This window comes from Haematobia irritans, chromosome 4 (genome assembly GCF_050003625.1).
Source record: "Haematobia irritans isolate KBUSLIRL chromosome 4, ASM5000362v1, whole genome shotgun sequence".
NCBI lineage: Eukaryota > Metazoa > Arthropoda > Insecta > Diptera > Muscidae > Haematobia > Haematobia irritans.
The window spans coordinates 173974614-174000050 of record NC_134400.1 but is presented as its reverse complement, the minus strand read 5'-3'; the positions used below and the strand labels follow the sequence as shown (position 1 = coordinate 174000050).

Sequence of the window (25437 nt, the reverse complement as noted above, 5' to 3'; positions counted from 1 at the left end):
CGCCTTCAAATTTGGCACATGTTCCTAATTTGGGTCAGATTAGAACCCTATTGATTTTGGAAGAAATCGGTTCAGATTTAGATATAGCTCCCATATATATCTTTCGCCCGATATGGACTTATATGGCCCCAGAAGCCAAATTTTTGGCCGAATTTGGTTGAAAGTTTGCACTAGGAGTACAATTAGTAGTATAGTTAAGTGTGCAAAATTTGATTGAAATCGGTTCAGATTTAGATATAGCTCCCATATATATCTTTCGCCCGATATGGACTAATATGGTCCTAAAAGCCAGAGTTTTGGCCCAATTTGGTTAAAATGTTACACAGGGAGTAGATTTAGCATTGTAGCTATGCGTGCCAAATTTGGTTGAAATCGATTCAGATTTAGATATAGCTCCCATATATATCTTTCGTCCGATATGCACTTATATGGACCCACAAGCCAGAGTTTTATACCGATTAGCTTGAAATTTTGCACAAGGAGTACAATTGGTAGTATAGTCATGTGTGCCAAATTTGATTGAAATCGGTTCAGATTTAGATATAGCTTCCATATATACTTTTCGCCCGATATGGGCTTATATGGCCCCAGAAGCCAGAGTTTTGGCCCAATTTGGTTGAAATTTTGCAATAGGAGTACAATTAGTAGTATAGTCATGTGTGCCAAATTTGATTGAAATTGGTTCAGATTTAGATATAGCTCCCATATATATCTTTCGCCCGATGTGGACTATTATGTTCCTAGAAGCCAGAGTTTTGGTTCAATTTGGTTCAAATTTTGCACACGAAGTACAATTCGTAGTATAGTCATGTGTGCCAAATTTGATTGAAGTCGATTCAGATTTAAATATAGCTCCCATATATATCTTTCGCCCGATATGAACTAATATGGTCCTAGAAGCCAGAGTTTTGGCCCAATTTGTTTGAAATTTTGCACAGGGAGTAGAATTAATATTGTAGCTATGCGTGCCAAATTTGGTTGAAATCGGTTCAGATTTAGATATAGCTCCCATATATATGTTTTTCTGATTTCGACAAAAATGGTCAAAATACCAACATTTTCCTTGTTAAATCGCCACTGTTTAGTCTAGAAGTTGTAAAAATGACTCTAATTTTCCTAAACTTCTAATACATATATATCGAGCGATAAATCATAAATAGAGTTTTGCGAAATGTTTCCCATATTTTCTTAGTAACATTGTATGCATTAGCCGACTTAAATTTTGAGTCTATAGATTTTGTAGAAGTCTATCAAATTCTTCCAGATCGAGTGATATTTAAATGTATGTATTTGGGACAAACCTTTATATATAGCACCCAACACATTTGACGAATGTGATATGGTATCGAAAATTTAGATCTACAAAGTGGTGCATGGTATAATATAGTCGGACCCGCCCGACTTTAGACTTTCCTTACTTGTTTTTTTTTTAAGTACTTTGATAGAACATGAAGAAAACAACTGAAAAAATGAATAAATTAAAATTTGTTTCCTACACGCAAAGAAAAAAAACGTTTGGAAAACGTGTACCGGAAACGTTTTTTTTTTTTTTTTTTTTAGAGTTATTTGAATTGCTTCGAAAAGTATACACTTTTATCACCAAAAATATTCGTTTGTTACAAAATTTTTATTTTTTCAATAAAAAAAGTTATTTTTGAACCAACAACACAGTCCATTTCGTTTATATCAAACACTGTTCTTTTCTGACTTTAGGTTTGTAATAAGACACATTTTACAGTTCATAGTAAACATTTAATATAGTAGAATGTAATGTTGAAAATTTTTTCGGAATCTTCCGATCATATCTGGAATATATGTAAAAAAAAAATTTGGTCGAAGCAGGGATCGAACCCACAACCCTTGGCATGCAAGTCGGACGTAGCAACCACTGCTCCATGGCGCCCAACTAAATGTATTTTTCTGTTAAATAAACTTTGTTTAATCGGCTCGTGGGCGCCGCAAGCTATGCTATATAAATATAACTTATATGGGTAATTGTCAATTGATGACAATAACGGCTACATAGCTCAGTGGATAGTGTGTTGGCTTGCAAATTGCATGGTCGGCGGTTCGATTCTCCGTCCAGGCGAAAGGTAAAAAAATTTAAAATTTATAATATCGTGTAATTTCTTCTACATTGTTTGTATTACAGAAAAAAGTGCTAAGAACCTAAAAAAACATGAGGGAAAACGCAATTAGCCAGAAAAAATTTTTTTTGAGTTAGTCTTTATGAAATTGTTTTTATATCCTGGAAAAGAATAAACTTTTATCACAAAAAGTATATACTTTTCTTCCAAATACACTTCCTTTCAACTAAAAGCAAAGGAGAAACGAACTTTGTTTGTCTAAAATTTCGTTTGGGAGGAAAGAATTATTTTTTTGCGTGTACAGTACGCATAACTGAAATTTAAAAGAGAATTGTGACTTAAAGGTATCCTTACTTCAATTCTTCGATTTTTTGGCTTGGAGTCAATAGAATTGTGACTTAAAGGTATCCTTACTTCAATTCTTCGCTTTTTTGGCTTGGAATCAATACCAAAATCCTTAGTCTAAAGACAAAATCTTTGCAACCGGACATGCTTTTTCAGTGTAGGCTTTCTCGGACCTCTCTTTGATGTGGTCCTTCTAATTAAGTTTCCTTTTTTTTGGTTACGCCTAAATACTTTTTTTGTCGTCTTGCCCAAAAAACTAGGTTGGATATATAGGGCAATTTTAGTCCTCCAAGGCCTAATTCTATCCTCTCCGGGATAACATTCAGGACCTTGGGTCTTGCCCAGTCATATGACATCCGTAGGACCATTTATGCCCTCATGGAGAGTTTATTAGGATCGATTCACTGCAGAAGTATTATAACATCGTCTAACATACGTAAGAGACCGGTTCAAATCCCTCCTTAGCTAGAATCCTTGGTAGGCCGTGTATATTTGTTACCCACAGTAGTGACGATGGTACACCTCCATATGGAGTTACCCGCTCTACATAGGTCATTATGCACCCTCCAAAAGAATGGCTTCTGTAACATATACTCCCAAACACATTCTACTTCAAGCATATGTATTTTCAGGATTGCTCCAAACAAAATATTGTTTGTATTGTTCAATCATATTATGTTTCACCTTAGGCATAACAGGTTGGCTGATAAGTCTCCGGTCTGACACATAGATCGAGTCGCTAGTATTAAATGCATATTATTTTTATATAGTACCAACCTTTAAATGATTCGTGTCAAAATTTGACTTCTGTAAGTCAATTAGTTTGTGAGATAGAGCGTTTTTTGTGAAACAACTTTTGTTATTGTGAAAAAAATGGAAAAAAAAGGAATTTTGTGTTTTGATAAAATACTGTTTTCTGAAGGGAAAAAATACGGTGGAAGCAAAAACTTGGCTTGATAATGAGTTTCCGGACTCTGCCCCAGGGAAACCAACTATAATTGATAGGTACGCAAAATTCAAGCGTGGTGAAATGAGCACGGAGGACGGTGAACGCAGTGGACGCCCGAAAGAGGTGGTTACCGACGAAAACATCAAAAAAATCCACAAAATGATTTTGAATGACCGTAAATGAAGTTGATCGAGATAGCAGAGGCCTTAAAGATATCAAAGGAACGTGTTGGTCATATCATTCATCAATATTTGGATAACAACAACGTGTTGATGATTCTGAGCGGTGTTTGCAGCTGTTAACTCATAATACACCCGAGTTTTCCGTCGATATGTGACAATGTATGAAACATGGCTCCATCACAACACTCCTGAGTCCAATCGATAGTCGGCTGAGTGGACAGCGACCGGTGAACCGTCTCCGAAGCGTGGAAAGACTCAAAAGTCCGCTGGCAAAGTAATGGCTTCTGTTTTTTGGGATGCGCATGGAATAATTTTTATCGATTATCTTGAGATGGGAAAAACCATCAACAGTGACTATTATATGGCGTTATTGGAGCGTTTGAAGGTCGAAATCGCGGCAAAACGGTCCCATATGAAGAAGAAACAAGTATATACAGCAGTAAGTTCGGCCGGGCCGAATCTTAAATACCCATCACCATGAACCAAATATTAGGGTTTCCTTTGAAATTTCAGGAGGGCTAGAGGACTTTAGGGCACTTCCCGAAGATAAATTTAAAGATTTCACCTATGAGGACTATATCAGATTCTGGATTTATAAGAACCATTTTTGTTTGAGTTTTAGAGGAATCAATAACATCTCTTGTAAGTGTGCAAGAAAATTATAAAATAACGTCTTGATTTGATATCTTAAATCTGTAGAAGTAAAATCTGGAAATTCTACATTGAGTTTCAAGCAATTTTCATGATCAGTGCGCCTTCTACACCCTCAAGAAGTGAAGTCGGTCTATATGGAGGCATTACCGAATGGACCGATAAAAACTTAATCCGATACACGTTTTTGTGAGCCTAAAATACCAGAATATTTACAATTTCAGGCAAATCAGATAAAAACTACGGCTTCTAGAAACCCAGGGAGTTAAATCGGAAGATCATTCTTATGGGGGCTATACTAAAATATGGACCGATACTCACCGTTTTCGACACACCTCTTTATGACCCGAAAATACCTCTAGATTTCCAATTTCAGGCAAATAGGATAAAAACTTCGGATTCCAGAAGCCCAAGAAGTAAAATCGGGAAATCGGTCTATATGGGAGCTACACCAAAATATGGACCGATACTCACCATTTTCGGCACCCCTCTTTATGGTCCGAAAATACCTCTAGATTTCCAATTTCAGACAAATTGGATAAAATCTACGGTTTTTATAAGCCCAAGACCCCAAATTGGGAAGTCGTTTTATATGGGGACCATACCAAAACATGGACCGATACTCCCAATTTTTGGCACACGTATTTGTGGTCCTACAAATACCTCTAGATTTCCAATTTCAGGTAAATTGAACAAAAACTGCGGTTTCTTTAAGCCCAAGAAGTAAAATCGGGAGATCGGTCTATACGGGGGCTATACCAAAACATGGACCGATACTCACCATTTTTGGCACACCTCTTTATGGTCATAAAATACCTCTAGATTTCAAATTTCATGCAAATTGGATAAAAAGTACGATTTCTATAAGCCCAAGACCCCAAATCGGGAGGTCGGTTTATATGGGGACTATATCAAAACCTGGACCGATATAGCCCATCTTCGAACTTGACCTGCCAGCAGACAAAAGACGAGTTTGTGCAAAATTTCAGCACGATTGCTTCATTATTGAAGACTGTAGCGTGATTACAACAGACAGACAGACAGACGGACATCGTTATATCGTCTTATAATTTCTCCCTGATCAAGAATATATATACTTTATATAGTCGGAAATCGATATTTCGATGTGTTACAAACGGAATGACAAACTTATTATACCCCCGTCACCATTCTATGGTGGTGGGTATAAAAAGTGTTGTTCCACCAAGACAACGCACCGTGCCACAAGTCATTGAGAACGATGGCAAAAATGCATGAATTGGGCTTCGAATTGCTTCCATATCTGGCCCCCAGCCATTTTGTCTTGTTCTCAGACCTCAAAAAGATGCTCGCAAAAAGTTGGCAGCAATGAAGAGGTGATCACCGAAGCTGAGGCCTATTTTGAGGCAAAACCGAAGGAGTACTACCAAAATGGTATCAAAAAATTGGAAGGTCGTTATAATCGTTGGATCGCCCTTGAAGGGATCTATGTTGAATAATAAAAACGAATTTTGACAAAAAAAATGTGTTTTTCTTTGTTAGACCGGGGACTTATCAACCAACCTGTTATTATAGATTTACAGTCAGAAAAGAATAGTGCTTGTGCATATAAACGAAATGGACTGAGGACTTGGATAAAATATTATTTTCTTAATTGCAAAAATAACAATTTTGTAGCAAAAAAATGTTGTTGGTATAAAAGTTTGAAAGTTTGAAATTTTCGGAGAAATGCAAAAAACTCTAACAAAAGAAGAGTTTATCTTGTTGCTTTGGATCGAGCAATTGTTGCTTTATTCAATTGTTGCTTTGGATCGAGTTTTGCCGATAAAATGAAAAACAATTTTAGCGGCAAAATTCGAACTTAATGCCCGCTTTTATTTTAGAAAGTGTATGTCAACTCATCTTGGACTACTTATTAATAAAGAAGAACTAAACTTATTTTTTTTTTTCTGAAGATTCCTTTGTAATTTTTATATATTTTCCATTGTTTTTTTTTAATTTCCGTGCTTGCTAAATATTTTGACTTACTCGTCGTACGTTCCGATATCTTTTGACGAACCAACAAAAAAATTGTGTGGATTTTAGCTGCTTTATACCAAACTGGACCAGAATGAGTTAAAATAGGGCATAAAATGCCTCTGTGGCCAAGCAAAGATTTTTTGCATACATTGAAAGGAGAGTTTTCTTTTCCCAAAAACCAAACAAGCGACAATAATTTTCTTTTAATGCAAATAATAAATAGCCTGTTCTTAATCGCTCTAAGAGGCGATTTCACTTTGATACTTTCTGTTGAGGTATAAAAAATGTATTTCGACTATTATTTTTATGATAAATGATGACGTACAAAATGTAAAATGAATGTAATAAATACTAGCACAAAAAATGGTTCTAATTTCATCTATCCTACATCTCTCTCACATCCTCATGATTTATGTATCATGTAGCTCTTATTGTCATCAATACACAAATGTCGCTATTGTCATTAGCACACAAGTAACGCATATATCCCAGCAGATCTATTTATAGACCAAAGTGTAATGCATACACAAGCGCATTTAATGAAACTTCGTTTAAAGAAAACAAACAACTAATTATTGTTCGAGCTTTATGGACAAAGAAGATTAAGAAACTTGATCAATACAGGCATTGTAAGTTGTCACAAATTTTTGTTGACTGAATAAATAGAAGAATTGTTCGATTGTTAACCTATCAGGTGAATTCAGCAATAGCTTCTAAAAATAAATTCCGTGCTGATACATTACTGCAGTAACAAAACAAAATAAATATATGATTACGGGATTTGTAGTTTATGAAGAGATGATGACGTTTATAGATTTGTATCCGACATGTTCTTTTCTTTCTTTTAGAATCATCAACACCGGTGGGCCGGTTTATCTTCTTACACGGATGGTGCAATGGTTAGCATGCCCGCCTTGCATACACAAGGTCGTGGGTTCGATTCTTGCATCGACCGAACACCAAAAAGTTTTTCAGCGGTGGATTATCCCACCTCAGTAAGCTGGTGACATTTCTGAGGGTTTCAAAGCTTCTCTAAGTGATTTCACTGTAATGTGGAACGCCGTTCGGACTCGGCTATAAAAAGGAGGTCTCTTGTCATTGAGCTTAACATGGAATAGGGCAGCACTCAGTGATAAGAGAGAAGTTCACCAATGTGGTATCACAATGGACTGAATAGTTTAAGTGAGCCTGATACATCGGGCTGCCACCTAACGTAACCTAACCAACGTACCAACGTACGCTACAATTAAAAAAAAATGTATCCAAAAATTTCTAAATTAATATATGTTAGCATCCAGAAGCATTATATGTAATGTCCCAATCATGTTATACTAGTTTGTGAACATGATATGCTTGCCCTTAAAAGTAATATGCTACAAATTTGAGTTCCAAACATATAATTATTACACCGAAACATATAAAAAAGTATTTTTCGTCCGCGCATGAACTAAAATATTTAGAGTTAAATTATCTCTAGTGCTATGGGGGTTCACTTGTTTTGAGTGTAGTACTACATTTGCGGCGTAAACTCATTTATTTTTCAGAAATGAACAGAGCTTGATATAGACAAAATCGATTATGGTTTTACAATAAAAAGTTTTTTGGTTACGGCAAAAAGATAAATTTTGCAACAAACACATTTGTAACTTACCCCGTTTTTATTGGATCCTCACCACTATGACGTTTAGTGTGAATTGTACCCTTCTCCACAGTCAAATCTTGAATACGTGAATCGTTGATTCCACCAACAGGTTGTCCTGAAAAGTAAACAATTTTTAAAATATGAATAAAAGCATTTTTAATCACCGTTGCAATTAAAAATACTGCTAACTCGGGTCACCAAAAAATATTTGCACTATTTCAATGAGCCCAGTATTGTCAAATTCCCATACAAAGTGAACATTTTTTCCACATTTGGAGGGATTTTTAAGAGGTATATTTTGTACTTATTTACATTCGAAAATTTTTTTTGGAGGATTTAAACAAAAAATTAGGTGTAGGTCTATAAAATAGTTGGTAACACTGGTTGGCACACATAATTTAACACCCAACACTGTGATCTTCTAATGTTAGCGTATTACGTCCATAAGTCCGATTTATATGACGGTTGTCTATTATATTTCGGTATTTGAGAACAAAACCAAATATTAATCATGGAATATCATTTTATTGCTTTTCAAAATGTTTCCCATTAAGATCAATACAATTTTGCATGCCAATTGTCAAAGCACTTTTGCCACTTTGATTGAGGTATCTCGAAAACATGAGCTCCTTCAGGTGTCAAAAAACGTTGACCTCGGTTTTAATTTTTTTAACGTACGGGAATAAAAAGAAGTCTTTCGGTGCCGAGTCAAGACTGTTCGACGGAAGATCCACCAAATCGATGTTGTGAGTGCTCAAAAATGCAGTTGTTTGAGCCGATGTGGAGAACTAGCATTGTTGTGGTGAAGAGCGACGCACTTAATAATTATTTTAATGAACGTTCGACAAAAATTTCTCAAAATATGGAAGTGCTGAAATTGGCGCAATTTCGATGCAATAGAGTAAGCGGGTGCTTTCTTCTTCGCTTACTAAGTTGCATTTCTGTAAGCAAGAGTTTTTGTGTTTTTTTAACACGACTTTTTACGAAGTAGCACGATTTTGTGGGAAGAGATATTAGTAAAAATAAATCAGTTGTTGTATTGTGTTTGAAGGATAAAGACGTGTTTTGCGGACGATTAAATTCATTTTTTGTTCTCTTATTTTGTGTATTGTTGAATGTAAATCAAGGTAAGACTAACTGTAGTGGTCAACAACGCGGATCGGGTCCAGCAAGTATAATTATAAAAAAGGAAGGCTATTACAAACACTCAAAAAAGGTGAACTCTTCATTTCACTAAAGCCAATTTAACTTTATTTTAGTTCATGGAATTATTATGTTTGGAGAAAGTTTCCTCTACTCTAACATTTTTTTGTGTACGTTAGTTAAATTAACTAAAACCGAGGAAAAAAGTATACACATATGAAGGATAAAGATTAACTAAATTCGTGTCTTCTACAAAATAGTTCAATATTTCTTTAAATTTATAAATGTTACTACAAATGCGTTCATCATGATCTTCGTATGTCACTAAAGACATTCTTGCAATTTTGAACTCCAATTTTTTCCTTCAAACTACAAAATTTTCTTTAACAAGTGAAAAAAACTTAATTATGTCTAATAAATTTGCATGAATTTGCCGAAAAATATATACTTATTTTTATAACATCATTTTCTAAAAATATTCAAAATTTTCTAAAATTAACCGAAATTTTTCTTCCTTGTGGGTTCACTGTTTTTTCAGTGAATGTGTGTTCATTTCATAATTTTTAAACGCAGTATATTACCGTTATCTGGTTTTAACCCTCCAATACCATATTTTTTTTGGGAGATGAAAAGAATTTCTAAGGTTTATTATACAAAAGCAAGAAAATGAAACAAGATAAAACTACAGTGAAAAAAACAGTGAATCCACTAGGACGAAAACTTTTGGTTAATTTTAGAATTCATCATACCATCGATAATCACTGGTCCTTGTTGTTGCGTTAATCCACGTCGAAGGTTGTAAAAAATAAATATTTAATACCATTTTTTGGGCGAGGTGAATCTTCAAGTTGCATTAGCGCTCGTTAACGTTCTGAGCACGTATACACTCAAAACATTTAACCCTATAATTTAATTATATTGAGAGTAGCTTCAAAAATTTCAAGTTTCAGGATAGAGCTGTCAGTCAGCAGATTGCAACACTAGGGTTGCCCAATTCCGAAATATAAAAGGAAAGCCTCGTACATGTTACAGAAACGATTTTGTTTGAGGGTGTACACCATTATATCTCTCCATAACCCGATTGTAAGCATATCATTGTCACATTCGAATTCCATCATATATCCATCCGCATTTATGACACATCGATTTTAAAGCTAATATTTGCTATCATCGCGAAGATGTTAGCAAATTTGAATAGTGAAAATTGATATTTGATGATTATCATAGGGAAATCATGAATCGATAGCTTCACCATCCAGGTGTCGGTATTCGGGGAAATGGGGAAAACAATTTGAGAAATTGTTAGCTTCTATGACTACATTTTCGTTGATGGATGAGACACACCTTTGCCTTATTTGTATACAAACTTTATGTTTTTTTTTTAACCTATAAAATTAACAGAGTCTTTATGCCAATAGTGAACAAGTATGCCCTTCAATGGTCTATTTATTTTAAAGGCTTTTGAATCCTTATCAAATGAACCCAAAACAAAAACTTTCAATGAAAATTACTTTCATGTGGATAGTAAACCAAATTCCATAGAAGTTTTTATTTCTTTTGTATGGGTTTCTTGGAATTTGTAGAATTTATAAGTATGGGAATTTATAAGGAAATCGTATTCCATACATGTAGTGTCCTAAGACTGAACATCCAGGAAGTTCTTTTGTCTTTGGCTTGCACAAAGAAAAAGAAAAATGTGGCAAGTGGCAAATTCATAGAAACGAGTTAAAATTATTAAGCCTCAAACAAAAAAATGAACCCTATAATTGAATATTTTTTAGAAACTCAATTAAGACTTTAATTCGAAAAATGTTCGTGGAATTTGATTATAGGTGAGAGTAGAGAATAGAGATATTTTTATATTACACCGATTTTTACCAACATTACTTCAACCTCTGGTAAATATTATTGGGAATTGGGAAGTTAATTTGAATTTTTTGTCAAAATTTGATTTTCAATTTTGACCGCAGATTACTCAAAACTACTACAAACTTTCCGGAAAACCCATATTTTTAAAAATAGCGTTAAGTTTTCCATGCATCAAACTTGATTAAAGGTTAAAGCACATCAGGGCAAAACTGTGTCTTATGGCGCCATATAAGTGTATGTCGTCCGAATATATTTGATAGCTATATCTAAATCTGAACTGATTTCTTTCAAAATCAATAGTGTTCTATTCTGACCCAATATGCATATTTCTGAGAACTTTAAAGTCGACTGGATAAACTCTGCGACCTAAACTTTTATCACAAATATGTTTCACAGACAGACGGACAGATAGATATTGGCTAGATCAACTCAGGGGCCGACTCTGAGCTTTATTGCCAAAGACACCATGTGCCTATCTCATCTCCTTCTGGGTGTTGCAAATATATGCCCTAACTTATAACACCTTGTTCCACAGTGTGGCGCAGGGTATAAAAACATTAAAACAACAATTAGCTAAAATAAAATATATTTTTTTTAAATAAAATTATATTAAATTTAGCAATAGATTAACGATGGATAATGTTCTTTTTTGCGAAGCTTTCGCCAACTTTAGGCAGTTTTAATTTAATTACCATCACAGCCTACTAATTCACAATGGCTTTTTTCTTGCTTTTGGAATTTTTACTGTGGCCCGGTGTTTGCACAAGAATTCATAGTAAAAATATTAGCATAACTTACCATCCGCCGAGTGGCTGGAAGCTTTACGCATGCTGGTCAAACGATAGAATGGGGGCGTTTCGGTACGTTCAATTAAGCAATTAAGTGTTTCCACAGTTTGCAATTCGGCCATCAATTCATCCAGTAAACGGTCCGGGCATGTACGAGCCAAGTAGAGAGCAACACGTTTCGCCTGAAAACACGAGACAAAAAACATTTTTCCACTAAATTAACATCTTTCCTCTCAAAAACAAAACATAATAACAATAATAAAAGGAAAATTAATTTAAAACAAGAAGGACAAACCATTGAAATTTAAACATTCTATCAGCCATACTACAATCTTTTTTATCCATTTCAAGAAAGTCGTAGACAGTTTTAATTAAATTTACCTTGAATACATAAACAAATACTTACATAGGACAATAGTTCATTAGGTGCCATACCACTCATTATGACCAAATAGCGCAAAATAACTTTCAGATTGTTGGGCCAGAATTGACATAGAGTACCCCACAACTCTTCTATATCGCGTGGATGAGTATCGGAAAACTGAAAAAGAGCAAAGGTAATAATTAAAACAAGTATATACGGTCATAAGTTCGGCTAAGCCGAATCTTATGTACCATCCACCATGGATTGCATAGAAACTTCTACTAAAAACTGTCATCCACAATCGAATTACTTGAGTTGCGGTAACACTTGCCGATGGCAAGATATCTTAAAAGTTCTTAACACCGTCTTCTAAATTGTAAGCTAGTCCACACGAGGTATATATTAAACAAAAAAAAAAAGGCCGATTAAATACGTATATAATTCAGTTTGACAAAATTTTCTATAGAAATAAAATGTTGACAAAATTTTCTATAGAAATAAAATTTTGACAAAATTTTCTATAGAAATAAAATTTTGGCAAAATTTTCTATAGAAATAAAATGTTGACAAAATTTTCTATAGAAATAAAATGTTGACAAATTTTTCTATAGAAATCAAATTTTGACAAAATTTTCTATAGAAATAAAATTTTGACAAAATTTTCTATAGAAATAAAATTTTGACAAAATTTTCTATAGAAATAAAATTTTGACAAAATTTTCTATAGAAATAAAATGTTGACAAAATTTTCTATAGAAATAACATTTTGACAAAATTTTCTATAGAAATAAAATGTTGACAAAATTTTCTATAGAAATAACATTTTGACAAAAAAATTTTATAGAAATAAAATTTCTAATTATACAATTATTTTTCGAGCTTTATGGACAGATATAGATTAAGGAACATGGTTAATAGAGCCATTGAAAAGAAAACGCCAGATACAAATCTATACACGCCTGGACTGTACATGTTTCGGTTCGGGCGAATGAACCTTTCCACACAGAAAAAAAGGTGTCTTGTTAATTTTAGGACCAGTTTAACTTCCACATAGTTCAAAAAATTTACTGTAATATAGTTCATTTTTCGTAACCACTGCGAAAATTAACTTAGCTAAAGGAAAACTTATAAAACTTCAGTAAATGTTTTTTAGTTCACTAACTACGAAATGGGACGGATTTTTCCTTAAATAAATTTCCAATACACTAGTTAATGCATCGTTGATTGTATTATAAAAAGACATAGGCAATATAAAAATCTTACTACGAAATGTGGACAATTTACTAAGAAAAATTTTTGTATGGAAAAAAATTTTTGTAGTAAAAATTAACTTAACCACAGTACCGATTCGTATGGCGGCTTCCTACTGCTTATTTCGGTTTTTACTATAAGTTGGAGTATATTTCCTCACATTGAAAATTTTAGATAAAGTAGAATAAAAAGTAGTTAATTTAATCCTTGACGGGTGTATATAATTTTTTATGGATTCCTCGTAAATTTTGAATATATTTTACCTTATCCTATAGATAGAATACCAACTAATCAATAAACGTGATACTGGAAATTGAAGTGAGAAGAATTTATGAAATTATTGCATCATCTTTTTTTTTTTTTTTGTTTGTGTTTGTTATTGCGATGATGTTATGGAATGTGTGTTGTTGGTATCTTTTGTGGTGATAGTTGTTTTGTTGCAATAGCGAGATCAGAAAGGGATCATGTGTGTGTGGAGTTGTTTTTCTTTACATATGTGTCCTTTATGACTATTTGTGTCTTTGAGTTTTATTGGTGCATTCAGTTCTGTTGATGCATTTATGAAGCGCACACGTGGTGCGCTTGCGTGCGGTATTTGTGTTTATTAATAAAAATACATTTATTTCGTAACATTTTAGAAACTGATAAGTGAATGGTGTGATGTTAGAGAAAACAAAAACACTTTATATTGATAAAAAATAAATAACTCTAAAATAAATCACATATTAAGAAACTGTATATTTCTATTAATAATTTAAAATTAGTGCGGTTTTAAATTGGTTTACATAAAAATATTCATAATGAGTGGTAATAAAATGATCTATATTTACTCTACATCTGGATCACAGTACAATTTTTTGAGTCTATATTTTTATGTTATAGCGAGTCCTTAAGGTGTGTACTAAGTTCGAGTTTAGGTGCTAAATTAAGAAATAAATCAGTAAGAAAAGTATAAAATTATACGCCTTCGATGCAAATTTAAATATAACTTGATGGAGAATAGCCCGAAACAAGTTTTTTATTAAGTTTGTATTCTTTAAATGGATTACACGATTAAGAACAGAAAATCGTTTTTAAGCTTATGTAGAACGCTGTTTTTTTAATTTAATATGATGAATTGTTTTCAAGTTATTCCAATATATATAGCGGAAGTGCCTTAATTTTGAACATAACCGTATATCTCAAAAAGTCGAGCTCTTAAAAAAACAAGTGTAAATTTGGATTCAGCGACCTGAAATTACTAAAAATTTGATATAAATTTTAAATGAACACAAAAACGGTTCAATTTTGTTCCCATGTATTTCTAAAGAAAACTAATCATGAAAAATTGGGATTTTAGCCACTAAACTCGAACTTAATATCCACCATAAATACTAAATGCTATATTGACAAGTGGAAATTATATCTAATTTTATAATATTTTTATTTCATTTATATTCTGAGAAGGATTTCAAAAATGTCCCATTTGTGCATGGATATGATTCCACTAATGTAGTAATTGGATGATTTTTTTCAATGTGGTAAGTTTTTCGTCCATTTGTAATAAAGTCAAAATTTCTATTTATTAAAAATAATTTTCATTTGCAGGATGACAGCAAATCTAATGGTATTTTTTTGGAATCTTCTTACTGTTTAATGCTAACTAAGCTGATATCCCTATTTGCTCTAAGAAAATTCTCTTGTAAGTTAAAGATCAAAATACCATAGAATTTGATAATATTTTTATATTTTATATAGCTTTTTAACTTCAGAGGCTTATGACGCAAATCCACACAACAAAAACTAGCGAAATCGGTGAAATTGGACAAAAATGAAATGAAAATAGCAACTTATGGCATATATCTTTCATATGGATAGAAAATGGAAATTCATATTAATTAGTTTCATTCTACTAACATAGAATATTACTCTTTTGAAGAAGCAATTACTAACTACCGAAAAGTAACAGCATACAGTGTACGAATAAAAACATTTCTTTTATTGTATATCATAAGCCATAGTTTTATGTAATATAATAATAATTTTTTGAAATAAAATACTGGTAGTTATGAAAAATTGTCTTATATTGTACGAAAAATTTCTTAGTTGTATACAGGCTTGTTGTACCATTAATTCCTCAATTTATTTACTTCTTTGAAAATTATACTGATAAACAGTTTATTTGAAACCAATTTCTAAATATAGGATTCCCAAAAACTTGTTCATTTTTCCGGATAGCAGGAATATTTTGAATGAGTGTAAGTACATTCTTCCCACAGCGTAGTAAGAATGAACTAAAATACGATGCAATACATAAACTTATTTATAAGAAAATCATGAACTTATCTAGATGAAAAAAATCTTTGGCGCCAAATCATGGTCATTCTTACTATGGGTTAGTTCATTTTTCGTAAACAATAGTAAACTTTTTTTTCGGTGCACAGCCTTTAGTATAGATCTGGCTGGGAGAGATAACTCAATTTTGGGCCCTTTATGCTAACTCCTTATGGAGAAAACATTTGGGAAATTTCCTCTTACAAATTGAATCATCTTTTCTCCCACTGTACATCATCTTTTCATATAACTTACAAGTCCCTTAATCTTATTTTTATTTCGTTTTGTTACATAGTAATGCAACAACACGAAATTTATTTTTAGAAATGTACGCGTTAGAATTGTTGTTGTATCCTGGAAACCAGTTTCTGTTAATTGTCATATGTTGTAGTTGACTGTAGAAACAATAAGCATTGTTCGACTGTTCACCACTTAGGTGAATTCTAACAAATTAGCTTTCTAAAAATAAATTTCGTGTTGTTGCATTACTATGTAACAAAACGAAATAAAAATAAGATTAAGGGACTTGTAAGTTATATGAAAAGATGATGTACAGTGAGAGAAAAGATGATTCAATTTGTAAGAGGAAATTTCCCAAATGTTTTCTCCATAAGGAGTTAGCATAAAGGGCCCAAAATTGAGTTATCTCTCCCAGCCAGATCTATACTAAAGGCTGTGGAAAGGTTCATTCGCCCGAACCGAAACATGTACAGTCCAGGCGTGTATAGATTTGTATCTGGCGTTTTCTTTTCAATGGCTCTATTAACCATGTTCCTTAATCTATATCTGTCCATAAAGCTCGAAAAATAATTGTATAATTAGATATAATGCATTTGGACGTCAATTGCCTATTTCGGTATCAGGCTAACATGTAATATAAGAAATAAAATTTTGACAAAATTTTCTATAGAAATTAAATTTTGACAACATTTTTTATAGAAATACAATTTTGACAAAATTTTCTATAGAAATAAATTTTTGACATCATTTTCTATAGAAATAAAATTTTGACAAAATTTTCTATAGAAATAAAATTTTGACAAAATTTTCTATAGAAATAAAATTTTGACAAAATTTTCTATAGAAATAAAATTTTGACAAAATTTTCTATAGAAATAAAATTTTGACAAAATTTTCTATAGAAATAAAATTTTGACAAAATTTTCTATAGAAATAACATTTTGACAAAAAAATTTTATAGAAATAAAATTTTGACAAAATTTTCTATAGAAATAAAATTTTGACAAAATATTCTATAGAAATAAAATTTTGACAAAATTTTCTATAGAAATAAAATTTTGACAAAATTTTCTATAGAAATAAAATTTTGACAAAATTTTCTATAGAAATAAAATTTTGACAAAATTTTCTATAGAAATAAAATTTTGACAAAATTTTCTATAGAAATAAAATTTTAACAAAATTTTCTATAGAAATAAAATTTTGACAAAATTGTCTATAGAAATAAAATTTTGACAAAATTTTCTATAGAAATAAAATTTTGACAAAATTTTCTATAGAAATAAAATTTTGACAAAATTTTCTCTGGAAATAAAATTTTGACAAAATTTTCTATCGAAATAAAATTTAGACAAAATTTTCTATAGAAATAAAATTTTGACAAATTTTTCTATAGAAATACAATTTTGACAAAATTTTCTATAGAAATAAAATTTTGACAAAATTTTCTATAGAAATAAAATTTTGGTAGATTTTTTTTTGGCGATATGGACCAATATTTCTGTGATTGGCGATCGGCTATATATCAATATAGACCGATATGTACCAATTTTTGCATGGTTGTTAGCGGCCATATACTAGCGCAATGTACCAAATTTCAACCGAATCGGATGAATTTTGCTCCTCCAAGAGGTTCCGGAGGTCACATCTGGGGATCGATTTATATGGGGGCTATATATAATTATGGACCGATATGGACCAATTTTTGAATGGTTGTTAGAGACCATAACAGGTTGGCTGATAATCCCCGGTCTGACAAATAGATGGCGTCGCTAGTATTAAATTCATATTATTTTTATATAGTACTAACGTTCAAATGATTCGTGACAAATTTTGACGTCTGTAAGTCAATTAGTTTGTGAGATAGAGCGTCTTTTGTGAAGCAACTTTTGTTATTGTGAAAAAAATGGAAAAAAGGAAATTCGTGTTTTGATAAAATACTGTTTTCTGAAGGGAAAAAATACGGTGGGAGCAAAAACTTGGCTTGATGAGTTTCCGGACTCTGCCCCAGGGAAATCAACAATAATTGATTGGTATGCAAAATTCAAGCGTGGTGAAATGAGCACGGAGGACGGTGAACGCAGTGGACGCCCGGAAGAGGTGGTTACCGACGAAAACATAAAAAAATCCACAAAATGATTTTGAATGACCGTAAAATGAAGTTGATCGAGATAGCAGAGTCCTTAAAGATATCAAAGGAACGTGTTGGTCATATCATTCATCAATATTTGGATATGCGGAAGCTCTGTGCAAATCATCAACAACGTGTTGATGATTCTGAGCGGTGTTTGCAGCTGTTAACTCGTAATACACCCGAGTTTTTCCGTCGATATGTGACAATGGATGAAACATGGCTCCATCACTACACTCCCGAGTCCAATCGACAGTCGGCTGAGTGGACAGCGACCGGTGAACCGTCTCCGAAGCGTGGAAAGACTCAAAAGTCCGCTGGCAAAGTAATGGCCTCTGTTTTTTAGGATGCGCATGGAATAATTTTTGTCGATTATCTTGAAAAGGGGAAAACCATCAACAGTGACTATTATATGGCATTATTGGAGCATTTGAAGGTCGAAATCGCGGCAAAACGGCCCCATATGAAGAAGAAAAAAGTGTTGTTCCACCAAGACAACGCACCGTGCCACAAGTCATTGAGAACGATGGCAAAAATTCATGACTTGGGCCTCGAATTGCTTCCCCACCCACCGTATTGTATTCTCCAGATCTGGCGACTTTTTCTTGTTCTCAGACCTCAAAAGGATACTCGCAGGGAAAAAATTTGGAATGATGAAGTGATCGCCGAAACTGAGGCCTATTTTTAAGCAAAACCGAAGGAATACTACCAAAATGGTATCAAAAAATTGGAAGGTCGTTATAATCGTTGTATCGCAGGGAACTATGTTGAATAATAAAAACGAATTTTGACAAAAAAAAAAAAAAATTCTTTGTTAGACCGGGGACTTCTCAGCCAACCTGTTATACTAACATCACGTACCAAATTTCAACCAAGAGGCTCCGGAGTTCAAATCTGGGGATCGGTTTATATGGTGGCTATATATAATTATGGACAGATATGGAGCAATTTTTGCATGGTTGTTACAGATGATGTACTACCACCACGTACTAAATTTCAACCGGATCGGATAAATTTTGCTTCCCCAAGAGGCTCCGGAGGTCAAATCTGGGGATCGGTTTATAAGGGGGCTACATATAATTAACTAAGAATGAACATTTCTCAAGCTTGTTTGGATCGTTTTAAGCGAAATAAAATGGATTTTAAGCGTCGTTTCATAACTGTTGATGAGACATGGATCCACCACTATACTCCAGAGACAAAAGAGCAATCCAAACAATGGACTGAAGCTGGAGAAGTGCCCCAAAGAAGGCAAAAACAATTCAATCGGCCGGTAAGGTTATGGCAACGTTTTTTTTGGGACTTCAAAGGTATTTTATTGATTGACTATCTGCAAAAGGGTAAAACAATAAATTCAGACTACTATTGCAACCTTTTGAATCAATTAAATGTACAAATTCGAAGAAAACGTTCTGGCTTACAACACCAAAAAATTATTTTTCATCAAGACAACGCACTAGCGCACAAGAGTGTTTTAACAATGGCTAAAATCAACGAAATAAATTGCGAGTTGCTTGACCACCAACCTTATTCTCCTGATTTAGCTCCCAGTGCACAGAAAAAAATATCACCATTGATATTTGGTAATGAAATCAATTAATTTTTTAATCAAGAATTTGTTCTATGCCCAATTAAAACTGTGATTGATACTATCATTTTCGTGATTGAAGACATTTCAATTAAAAAATTAATTGGATCAATTAATTTCGTGATTGAATCAGAAAAAAAATTTTTTGTGTGTGTCTTTTACTTGTTTCCAAATCTAAAAAAATTCCTTGCTGGCAAGCGTTTTACCTCAAATGAAGATGTAATTACAGTTGTAAACCACTATTTTGAAGACCTTGAGGAAAACTATTTTAATCAAGGGATAGAATTGCTAGAAATGCGTTGGACTAAGTGTATTGAAGTTTCAGGAGATTATATTGAAACATAAAAATATTTTTAAAAACTAACTATTCTCTTTCATTGATAGGCTAAGAAGTTTCCTAACCGCCCTCGTACTTCCGTCCTATGACAAGTCCACGTAAAATTCATTGGAGATGGTCCAAGTTTGCACTACTTACGAATCACAAGTTGGAAATCGAATCTACTTGTTTAGAAGCTCTTTTTAACTTGTAAATTTTACAAAACACATTTGCTATTTTGAACTCCAATTTTTTTTCCATCATACTACGAAATTTTCATTAATAAGTGAAAAATGTAAAAAAAATCTCTAATATTTTTTTTTTTTGAATTTGTCGAAAAATATTTACGTATTTTTGTGAAATCGGCGCAATATCGCCATTTGTAATACAGGTTAGTTAAAACTTTTCTAGAATTAACCTAAATTTTCCAAAAATAACCAAAACTTTCCTTCCTGATGAGTTCACTGTTTTGTTTGAGTCTATCATTTTTTCTTTTTTTTTTTCTTTTAAGCAATTTCATTGATATAAGGGGCACCTATACAGTAACAACAGACATCAACCTTTAAGTTGTTTAAGTATTTGTTTTCCCAGTAAAATATGTTTGTTTTTTTTTACTCACCTTGGCTGTTATATAAAACAAATTATTAAGTATCATTTCGGTGGCCTCTGTTGATCCGGTACCTTCTCTACGACCTCGTGTGCCAGAATCAGGAAAATACTAAATGTGATGAAATGAGTGATACATGAGAATCAAGAAACACAATGCAATAAGTACTAATTACAGTGATAGAAACTCTAATGGTGTTTTCTTTTCTGAAAAAAGTGCTTTGCCTTCATTTAGTCTGTAAAGAATGCGCATATTTAAAATGTTGACAGCAACCTAAAAAATGCTATCCTTTCAGCGGGCAGAAAAGAATTCGAAGGAGCAAATAGGGCAATCGCAGCACTCTCGTTTGTCGGCAGTTCTGAAAATGACCGCAATTTGCCTCAATGCGTGGCACTATTTTCACAACAGAATTTGAAGCCTTTTCGCACTTTTGTCTGTTTTTTTTTTTTAAGAAGAGAACCGAAAACGGTAATTTCCCTGGCAAAATGCAAAAAAGTGCGCATTTTTTACAAGAAAAGAAAACTCCATGAGTTATACCATAAAAAACAAATGTCAATCACTGACGTCGATTGCAATAGTCCGATAAATATAGTTTGAGCATCAATGCAAGAGTTTGTTTTAACCTTTTGCACCAATGCACCATGCTGGTTTTACAAAACTCACCATGATGTATGATAAGGGTGTAGCAGGTGGAACAGTGGTAGCCACCAGTTCCATATTGTGCAGCCAAGGTTGAAGGCATTGTAATAATGATGTACGCACATCCTCACGAGCCGTTTGAAATCTATGAGTAATTTCTGCAAACAAATAAATAATGGAATTATGTTAATTTAAGGTATAATCTAGGCAGATCATTTAAAAAAAAAATACAAATATAAGTCGGGCGGAACCGACTATAGTATAACCTGCACAACCTTGTAGGTCTACATTTTCGATTGCACCGATTTGGACAAAATTTTTTAAAATTTGCCCTGGGGTGGGACCCAATGTTACACCTGTTGAATATGAATCAACACACATGTAGCGTCAAACGGAGAACATACGTTGTCAATCTGACAAAGATAAAATGACACCATGCGTTGTCACCGGAGCCACCGTGGTGCAATGGTTAGCATGCCCGCCTTGCATACACAAGGTCGTGGGTTCGATTCCTGCTACGACCGAACACCAAAAAAGTTTTTCAGCGGTGGTTTATCCCACCTCAGTAATGCTGGTGACATTTCTGAGGGTTTCAAAGCTTCTCTAAGTGGTTTCACTGGAATGTGGAACGCCGTTCGGACTCGGCTATAAAAAGGAGGTCCCTTGTCATTGAGTTTAACATGGAATCGGGCAGCACTTAGTGATAAGAGAGAAGTTCACCACTGTGGTATCACAATGGACTGAATAGTCTAAGTGAGCCTGATACATCGGGCTGCCACATAACCTAACCTAACCTAACCCTATGCGTTGTCAAAACAACCACCATTCAAGATCTGAAAACGTAATTTTTACGAATTAAAAAAAAAAATAATGCAATTTTTCCGCTTTTTAGACTCGAACCTGGATTGTCTGCTCCATACGCGTTAATAGTCGCCTTAGCACATTGTACCACCGGCAGAGTTGCCATAAAAACATCTAACGAATATTTTAAGACTTTTTATGGCCAAAGAAAAACAGAAGCCGTTCAGGAAACCACCGTGAACGCCTGTGGATGAAAACGTGAACATTCCGTTTTGATATTTCGTGAACATTTCCGCTTCATTTTGTTACCGTCCGTTCACGATTTTGGAACGTAATTTTTATACCCAACACCATAGAATGGTGACGGGTGTGTAACAAGTTTGGCATTCCGTTTGTAATACATCGAATACTTCTAGATTTTGAATTTCAGGTAAATCGGATAAAAATTGCGGTGTCTAGAAGTCAAATCAGGAGATTGGGCTATATGGGCACTATATCACAACGTGGACCGATACGCACCATATTCGGTGTTTTTATGTGTGGACCAAAAATACTTCCAGGTGTCTAGAAATCCTAGAAGTCAAATTAGGAGATTGGGCTATATGGGGGCCATATCAAAATGTGGACCAAATCACATCATATTCGGCACATTTATTTATGCACCCAAAAATACTTCTAGATTTTTAAAATTTGGCAACTCGGATAAAAATTGGGATGTCTAGACGCTCAAGACCTCAAATCGGGTGGTCGGTTAGTAGAGGAGATATATCAAAATGTGGACCGATATAATCCATCTTCGAACTTGACCTGTCTGCAGACAAAAGACGAGTTTATACAAAATTTCACCATGATAACTTCATTATTGCACTCTGTAGTGTGATTACAACAGACAGACGGACATGGTTATATCGTCTTAGAATTTTTGCCTGATCAAGAATTTGGTGGTGGGTATAAAGATGTGAAGTATTTAAATCTAAAGCCATTTTTAGGCAACGCTAAAATGCATTTATTATTTATCAGTCGAAAGATATGTATTGGAGTTGTAGGAACATTTTAGTCATTTGTACAAGTTTTCAACTTAGCAGTGATGATATTAGAAGGAAAATGTGAGAATTTTATCCATTTTAGCCCAAATCGGAAAACATATATATGGGAGCGATATCTAAATCTGAAATTATTTCATCTAAATGTAGCATGCATAGTAAGAATGTTAATTATGCTCCCTGTGCACGTAGATCGGATTATAACTTTGAGCTCTGTGGTCATATGAGTGTAAATCGGCGATTGATATATATGGGAGCTATATCTAAATCTGAACCGACACTAATAGTTGTACTACTTGCGCCAAATGTAAAGCAAATAAGGGTAAAAATCTGGCTTTTGGTGCCATATAAGTATAACTAAATAAATAGGGCGAAAATTATATATGGAAGCTATATCTATATCTGTACCAATTTCCTCAAAAATTCGCACCCACAATATATACTTGTGCCAAAATTTAAGTTGTTTGGACCATAACTACGACCTAGGCTTTGATAACAAAAATGTGTTCGCAGACAGACGGACATAGCTAGATCGACTCGAGCCAAAAATAATGTACCAAAATTTGAAGAAAATTTTACCAAAAAACTACCAAATAAAAAAAATCATATTTTGCAGTATTTGCTCAAATTGTTTTGGTTATTATGAAAATAAAACATGGTTTACTATTTTGTTTTAGACGTTTATTTATTATTTTATGATCACTCTTAATAGCGACAATGTATTAAGATGTATTAGTATCCGTTGAATTGTTAAAGGTATTGATGACTTAATATTGACTTCATAGAAAATTTAGTCAACTTTTTTTTTTATAGAAAAACTTGTTAAAATTTTATTTCTACAGAAACATTTCTAAAATTTTCTCTTTCTATAGGAAATTTTGTCAAAAATTTCATTTCTATATGCAATTTTGTAACAATTTTATTTCTATAGAAAATGTTGTCACAATTTAATTTCTATAGAAAATTTTATCAAAATTTTATTTCTATAGGAAATTTTGTCATAATTTCATTTCTATAGAAAATATTATCTCTATACAAAATTGGGTCAAAATTTTATTTCTATACAAAATTTTGTCACAATTTTATTTCTATAGAATATTGTATTTCTATAGGAAATTTTTTCAAAATGTCATTTTTATAGGAAATTTTGTCAAAAATCTTATTTCTATAGGAAATTTTGACACAATTTTATTTCTATAGAAAATGTCACAATTTCATTTCTATAGGAAATTTTATCAAAATTTTATTTCTATAGGAAATTTTGTCAAAATTTCATTTCTATAGGAAATGTTGTTAAAAAAAGATCATTTATATAGAAAAGTTTTGTCAAAAATGTCTTTTCTATAGGAAATTTTGTCACAATTTTATTTCTATAGAAAATTTAATCAAATTTTATCTCTATACAAAATTTGGTCAAAATTTTATTTCTATACAAAATTTTGTCACAATTTTATTTCTATAGAATATTGTATTTCTATAGGAAATTTTGTCAAAATGTCATTTTTTGTAAGCAAGTTTGTCAAAAATGTCATTTCTATAGGAAATTTTGTCACAATTTTATTTCTATAGAAAATTTTATCTCTATACATAATTAGATCAAAATTTTATTTCTATAGAAAATTTTATCAAATTTTATCTCTATACAAAATCGGGTCAAAATTTTATTTCTATACAAAATTTTGTCACAATTTTATTTCTATAGAATATTGTATTTCTATAGGAAATTTTGTCGAAATGTCATTTTTATAGGCTAGTTTGTCAAATATGTCATTTCTATAGGAAATTTTGCCACAATTTTATTTCTATAGAAAATTTTATCAAATTTTATCTCTATACAAAATTGTGTCAAAATTTTATTTCTATAGAAAATTTTATCAAATGTTATCTCTGTACAAAATTGGGTCTACATTTTATTTCTATACAAAATTTTGTCACAATTTTATTTCTATAGAATATTGTATTTCTATAGAAAATGTTGTCAAAATGTCATTTTTATAAGAAATTTTGTCACAATTTTATTTCTATAGAAAATTTTATCAAATTTTATCTCTATACAAAATTGGGTCAAAATTTTATTTCTATACAAAATTTTGTCACAATTTTATTTCTATAGAATATTGTATTTCTATAGGAAATTTTGTCAAAATGCCATTTTTGTAGGCAATTTTGTCAAAAATCTCATTTCTATAGGAAATTTTGTCACAATTTTATTTCTGTAGAAAATTTTATCAAATGTTATCTCTATACAAAATTGGGTCTAAATTTTATTTCTATACAAAATTTTGTCACAATTTTATTTCTATAGGAAATTTTGTCAACATGTCATTTTTATAGGAAATTTTGTTACAATTTTATTTCTATAGAAAATTTTATCAAATTTTATCTTTATACAAAATTGGGTCAACATTTTATTTCTATACAAAATTTGGTCACAATTTTATTTCTATAGAATATTGTATTTCTATAGGAAATTTTGTCAAAATGTCATTT

At 32.4% G+C, this 25437-nt stretch overlaps 1 protein-coding gene and 1 long non-coding RNA gene across 11 annotated transcripts in view; one reads left to right on the top strand and one right to left on the bottom strand.

Moving 5' to 3' along the window:
- The window catches only part of fry (microtubule binding protein furry), a 289484-nt gene that overhangs the window by 61001 nt on the left and 203046 nt on the right, over positions 1 to 25437 (bottom strand). For all 10 annotated transcript variants that reach the window (XM_075304475.1, XM_075304474.1, XM_075304479.1 and 7 more), the window contains 5 exons: positions 21128 to 21261; positions 20477 to 20575; positions 12061 to 12195; positions 11665 to 11836; positions 7864 to 7969 (listed from right to left, as the gene is read on the bottom strand). In XM_075304475.1, coding sequence (XP_075160590.1) covers positions 7864 to 7969; positions 11665 to 11836; positions 12061 to 12195; positions 20477 to 20575; positions 21128 to 21261 — 646 coding nt within the window. The remainder of the gene's footprint in view (positions 1 to 7863; positions 7970 to 11664; positions 11837 to 12060; positions 12196 to 20476; positions 20576 to 21127; positions 21262 to 25437) is intronic.
- LOC142236568 (uncharacterized) lies at positions 13842 to 15296 on the top strand. The gene is made up of 4 exons (XR_012722096.1): positions 13842 to 14076; positions 14716 to 14789; positions 14857 to 14950; positions 15007 to 15296. It is a non-coding gene; the product is annotated as an uncharacterized LOC142236568 (long non-coding RNA).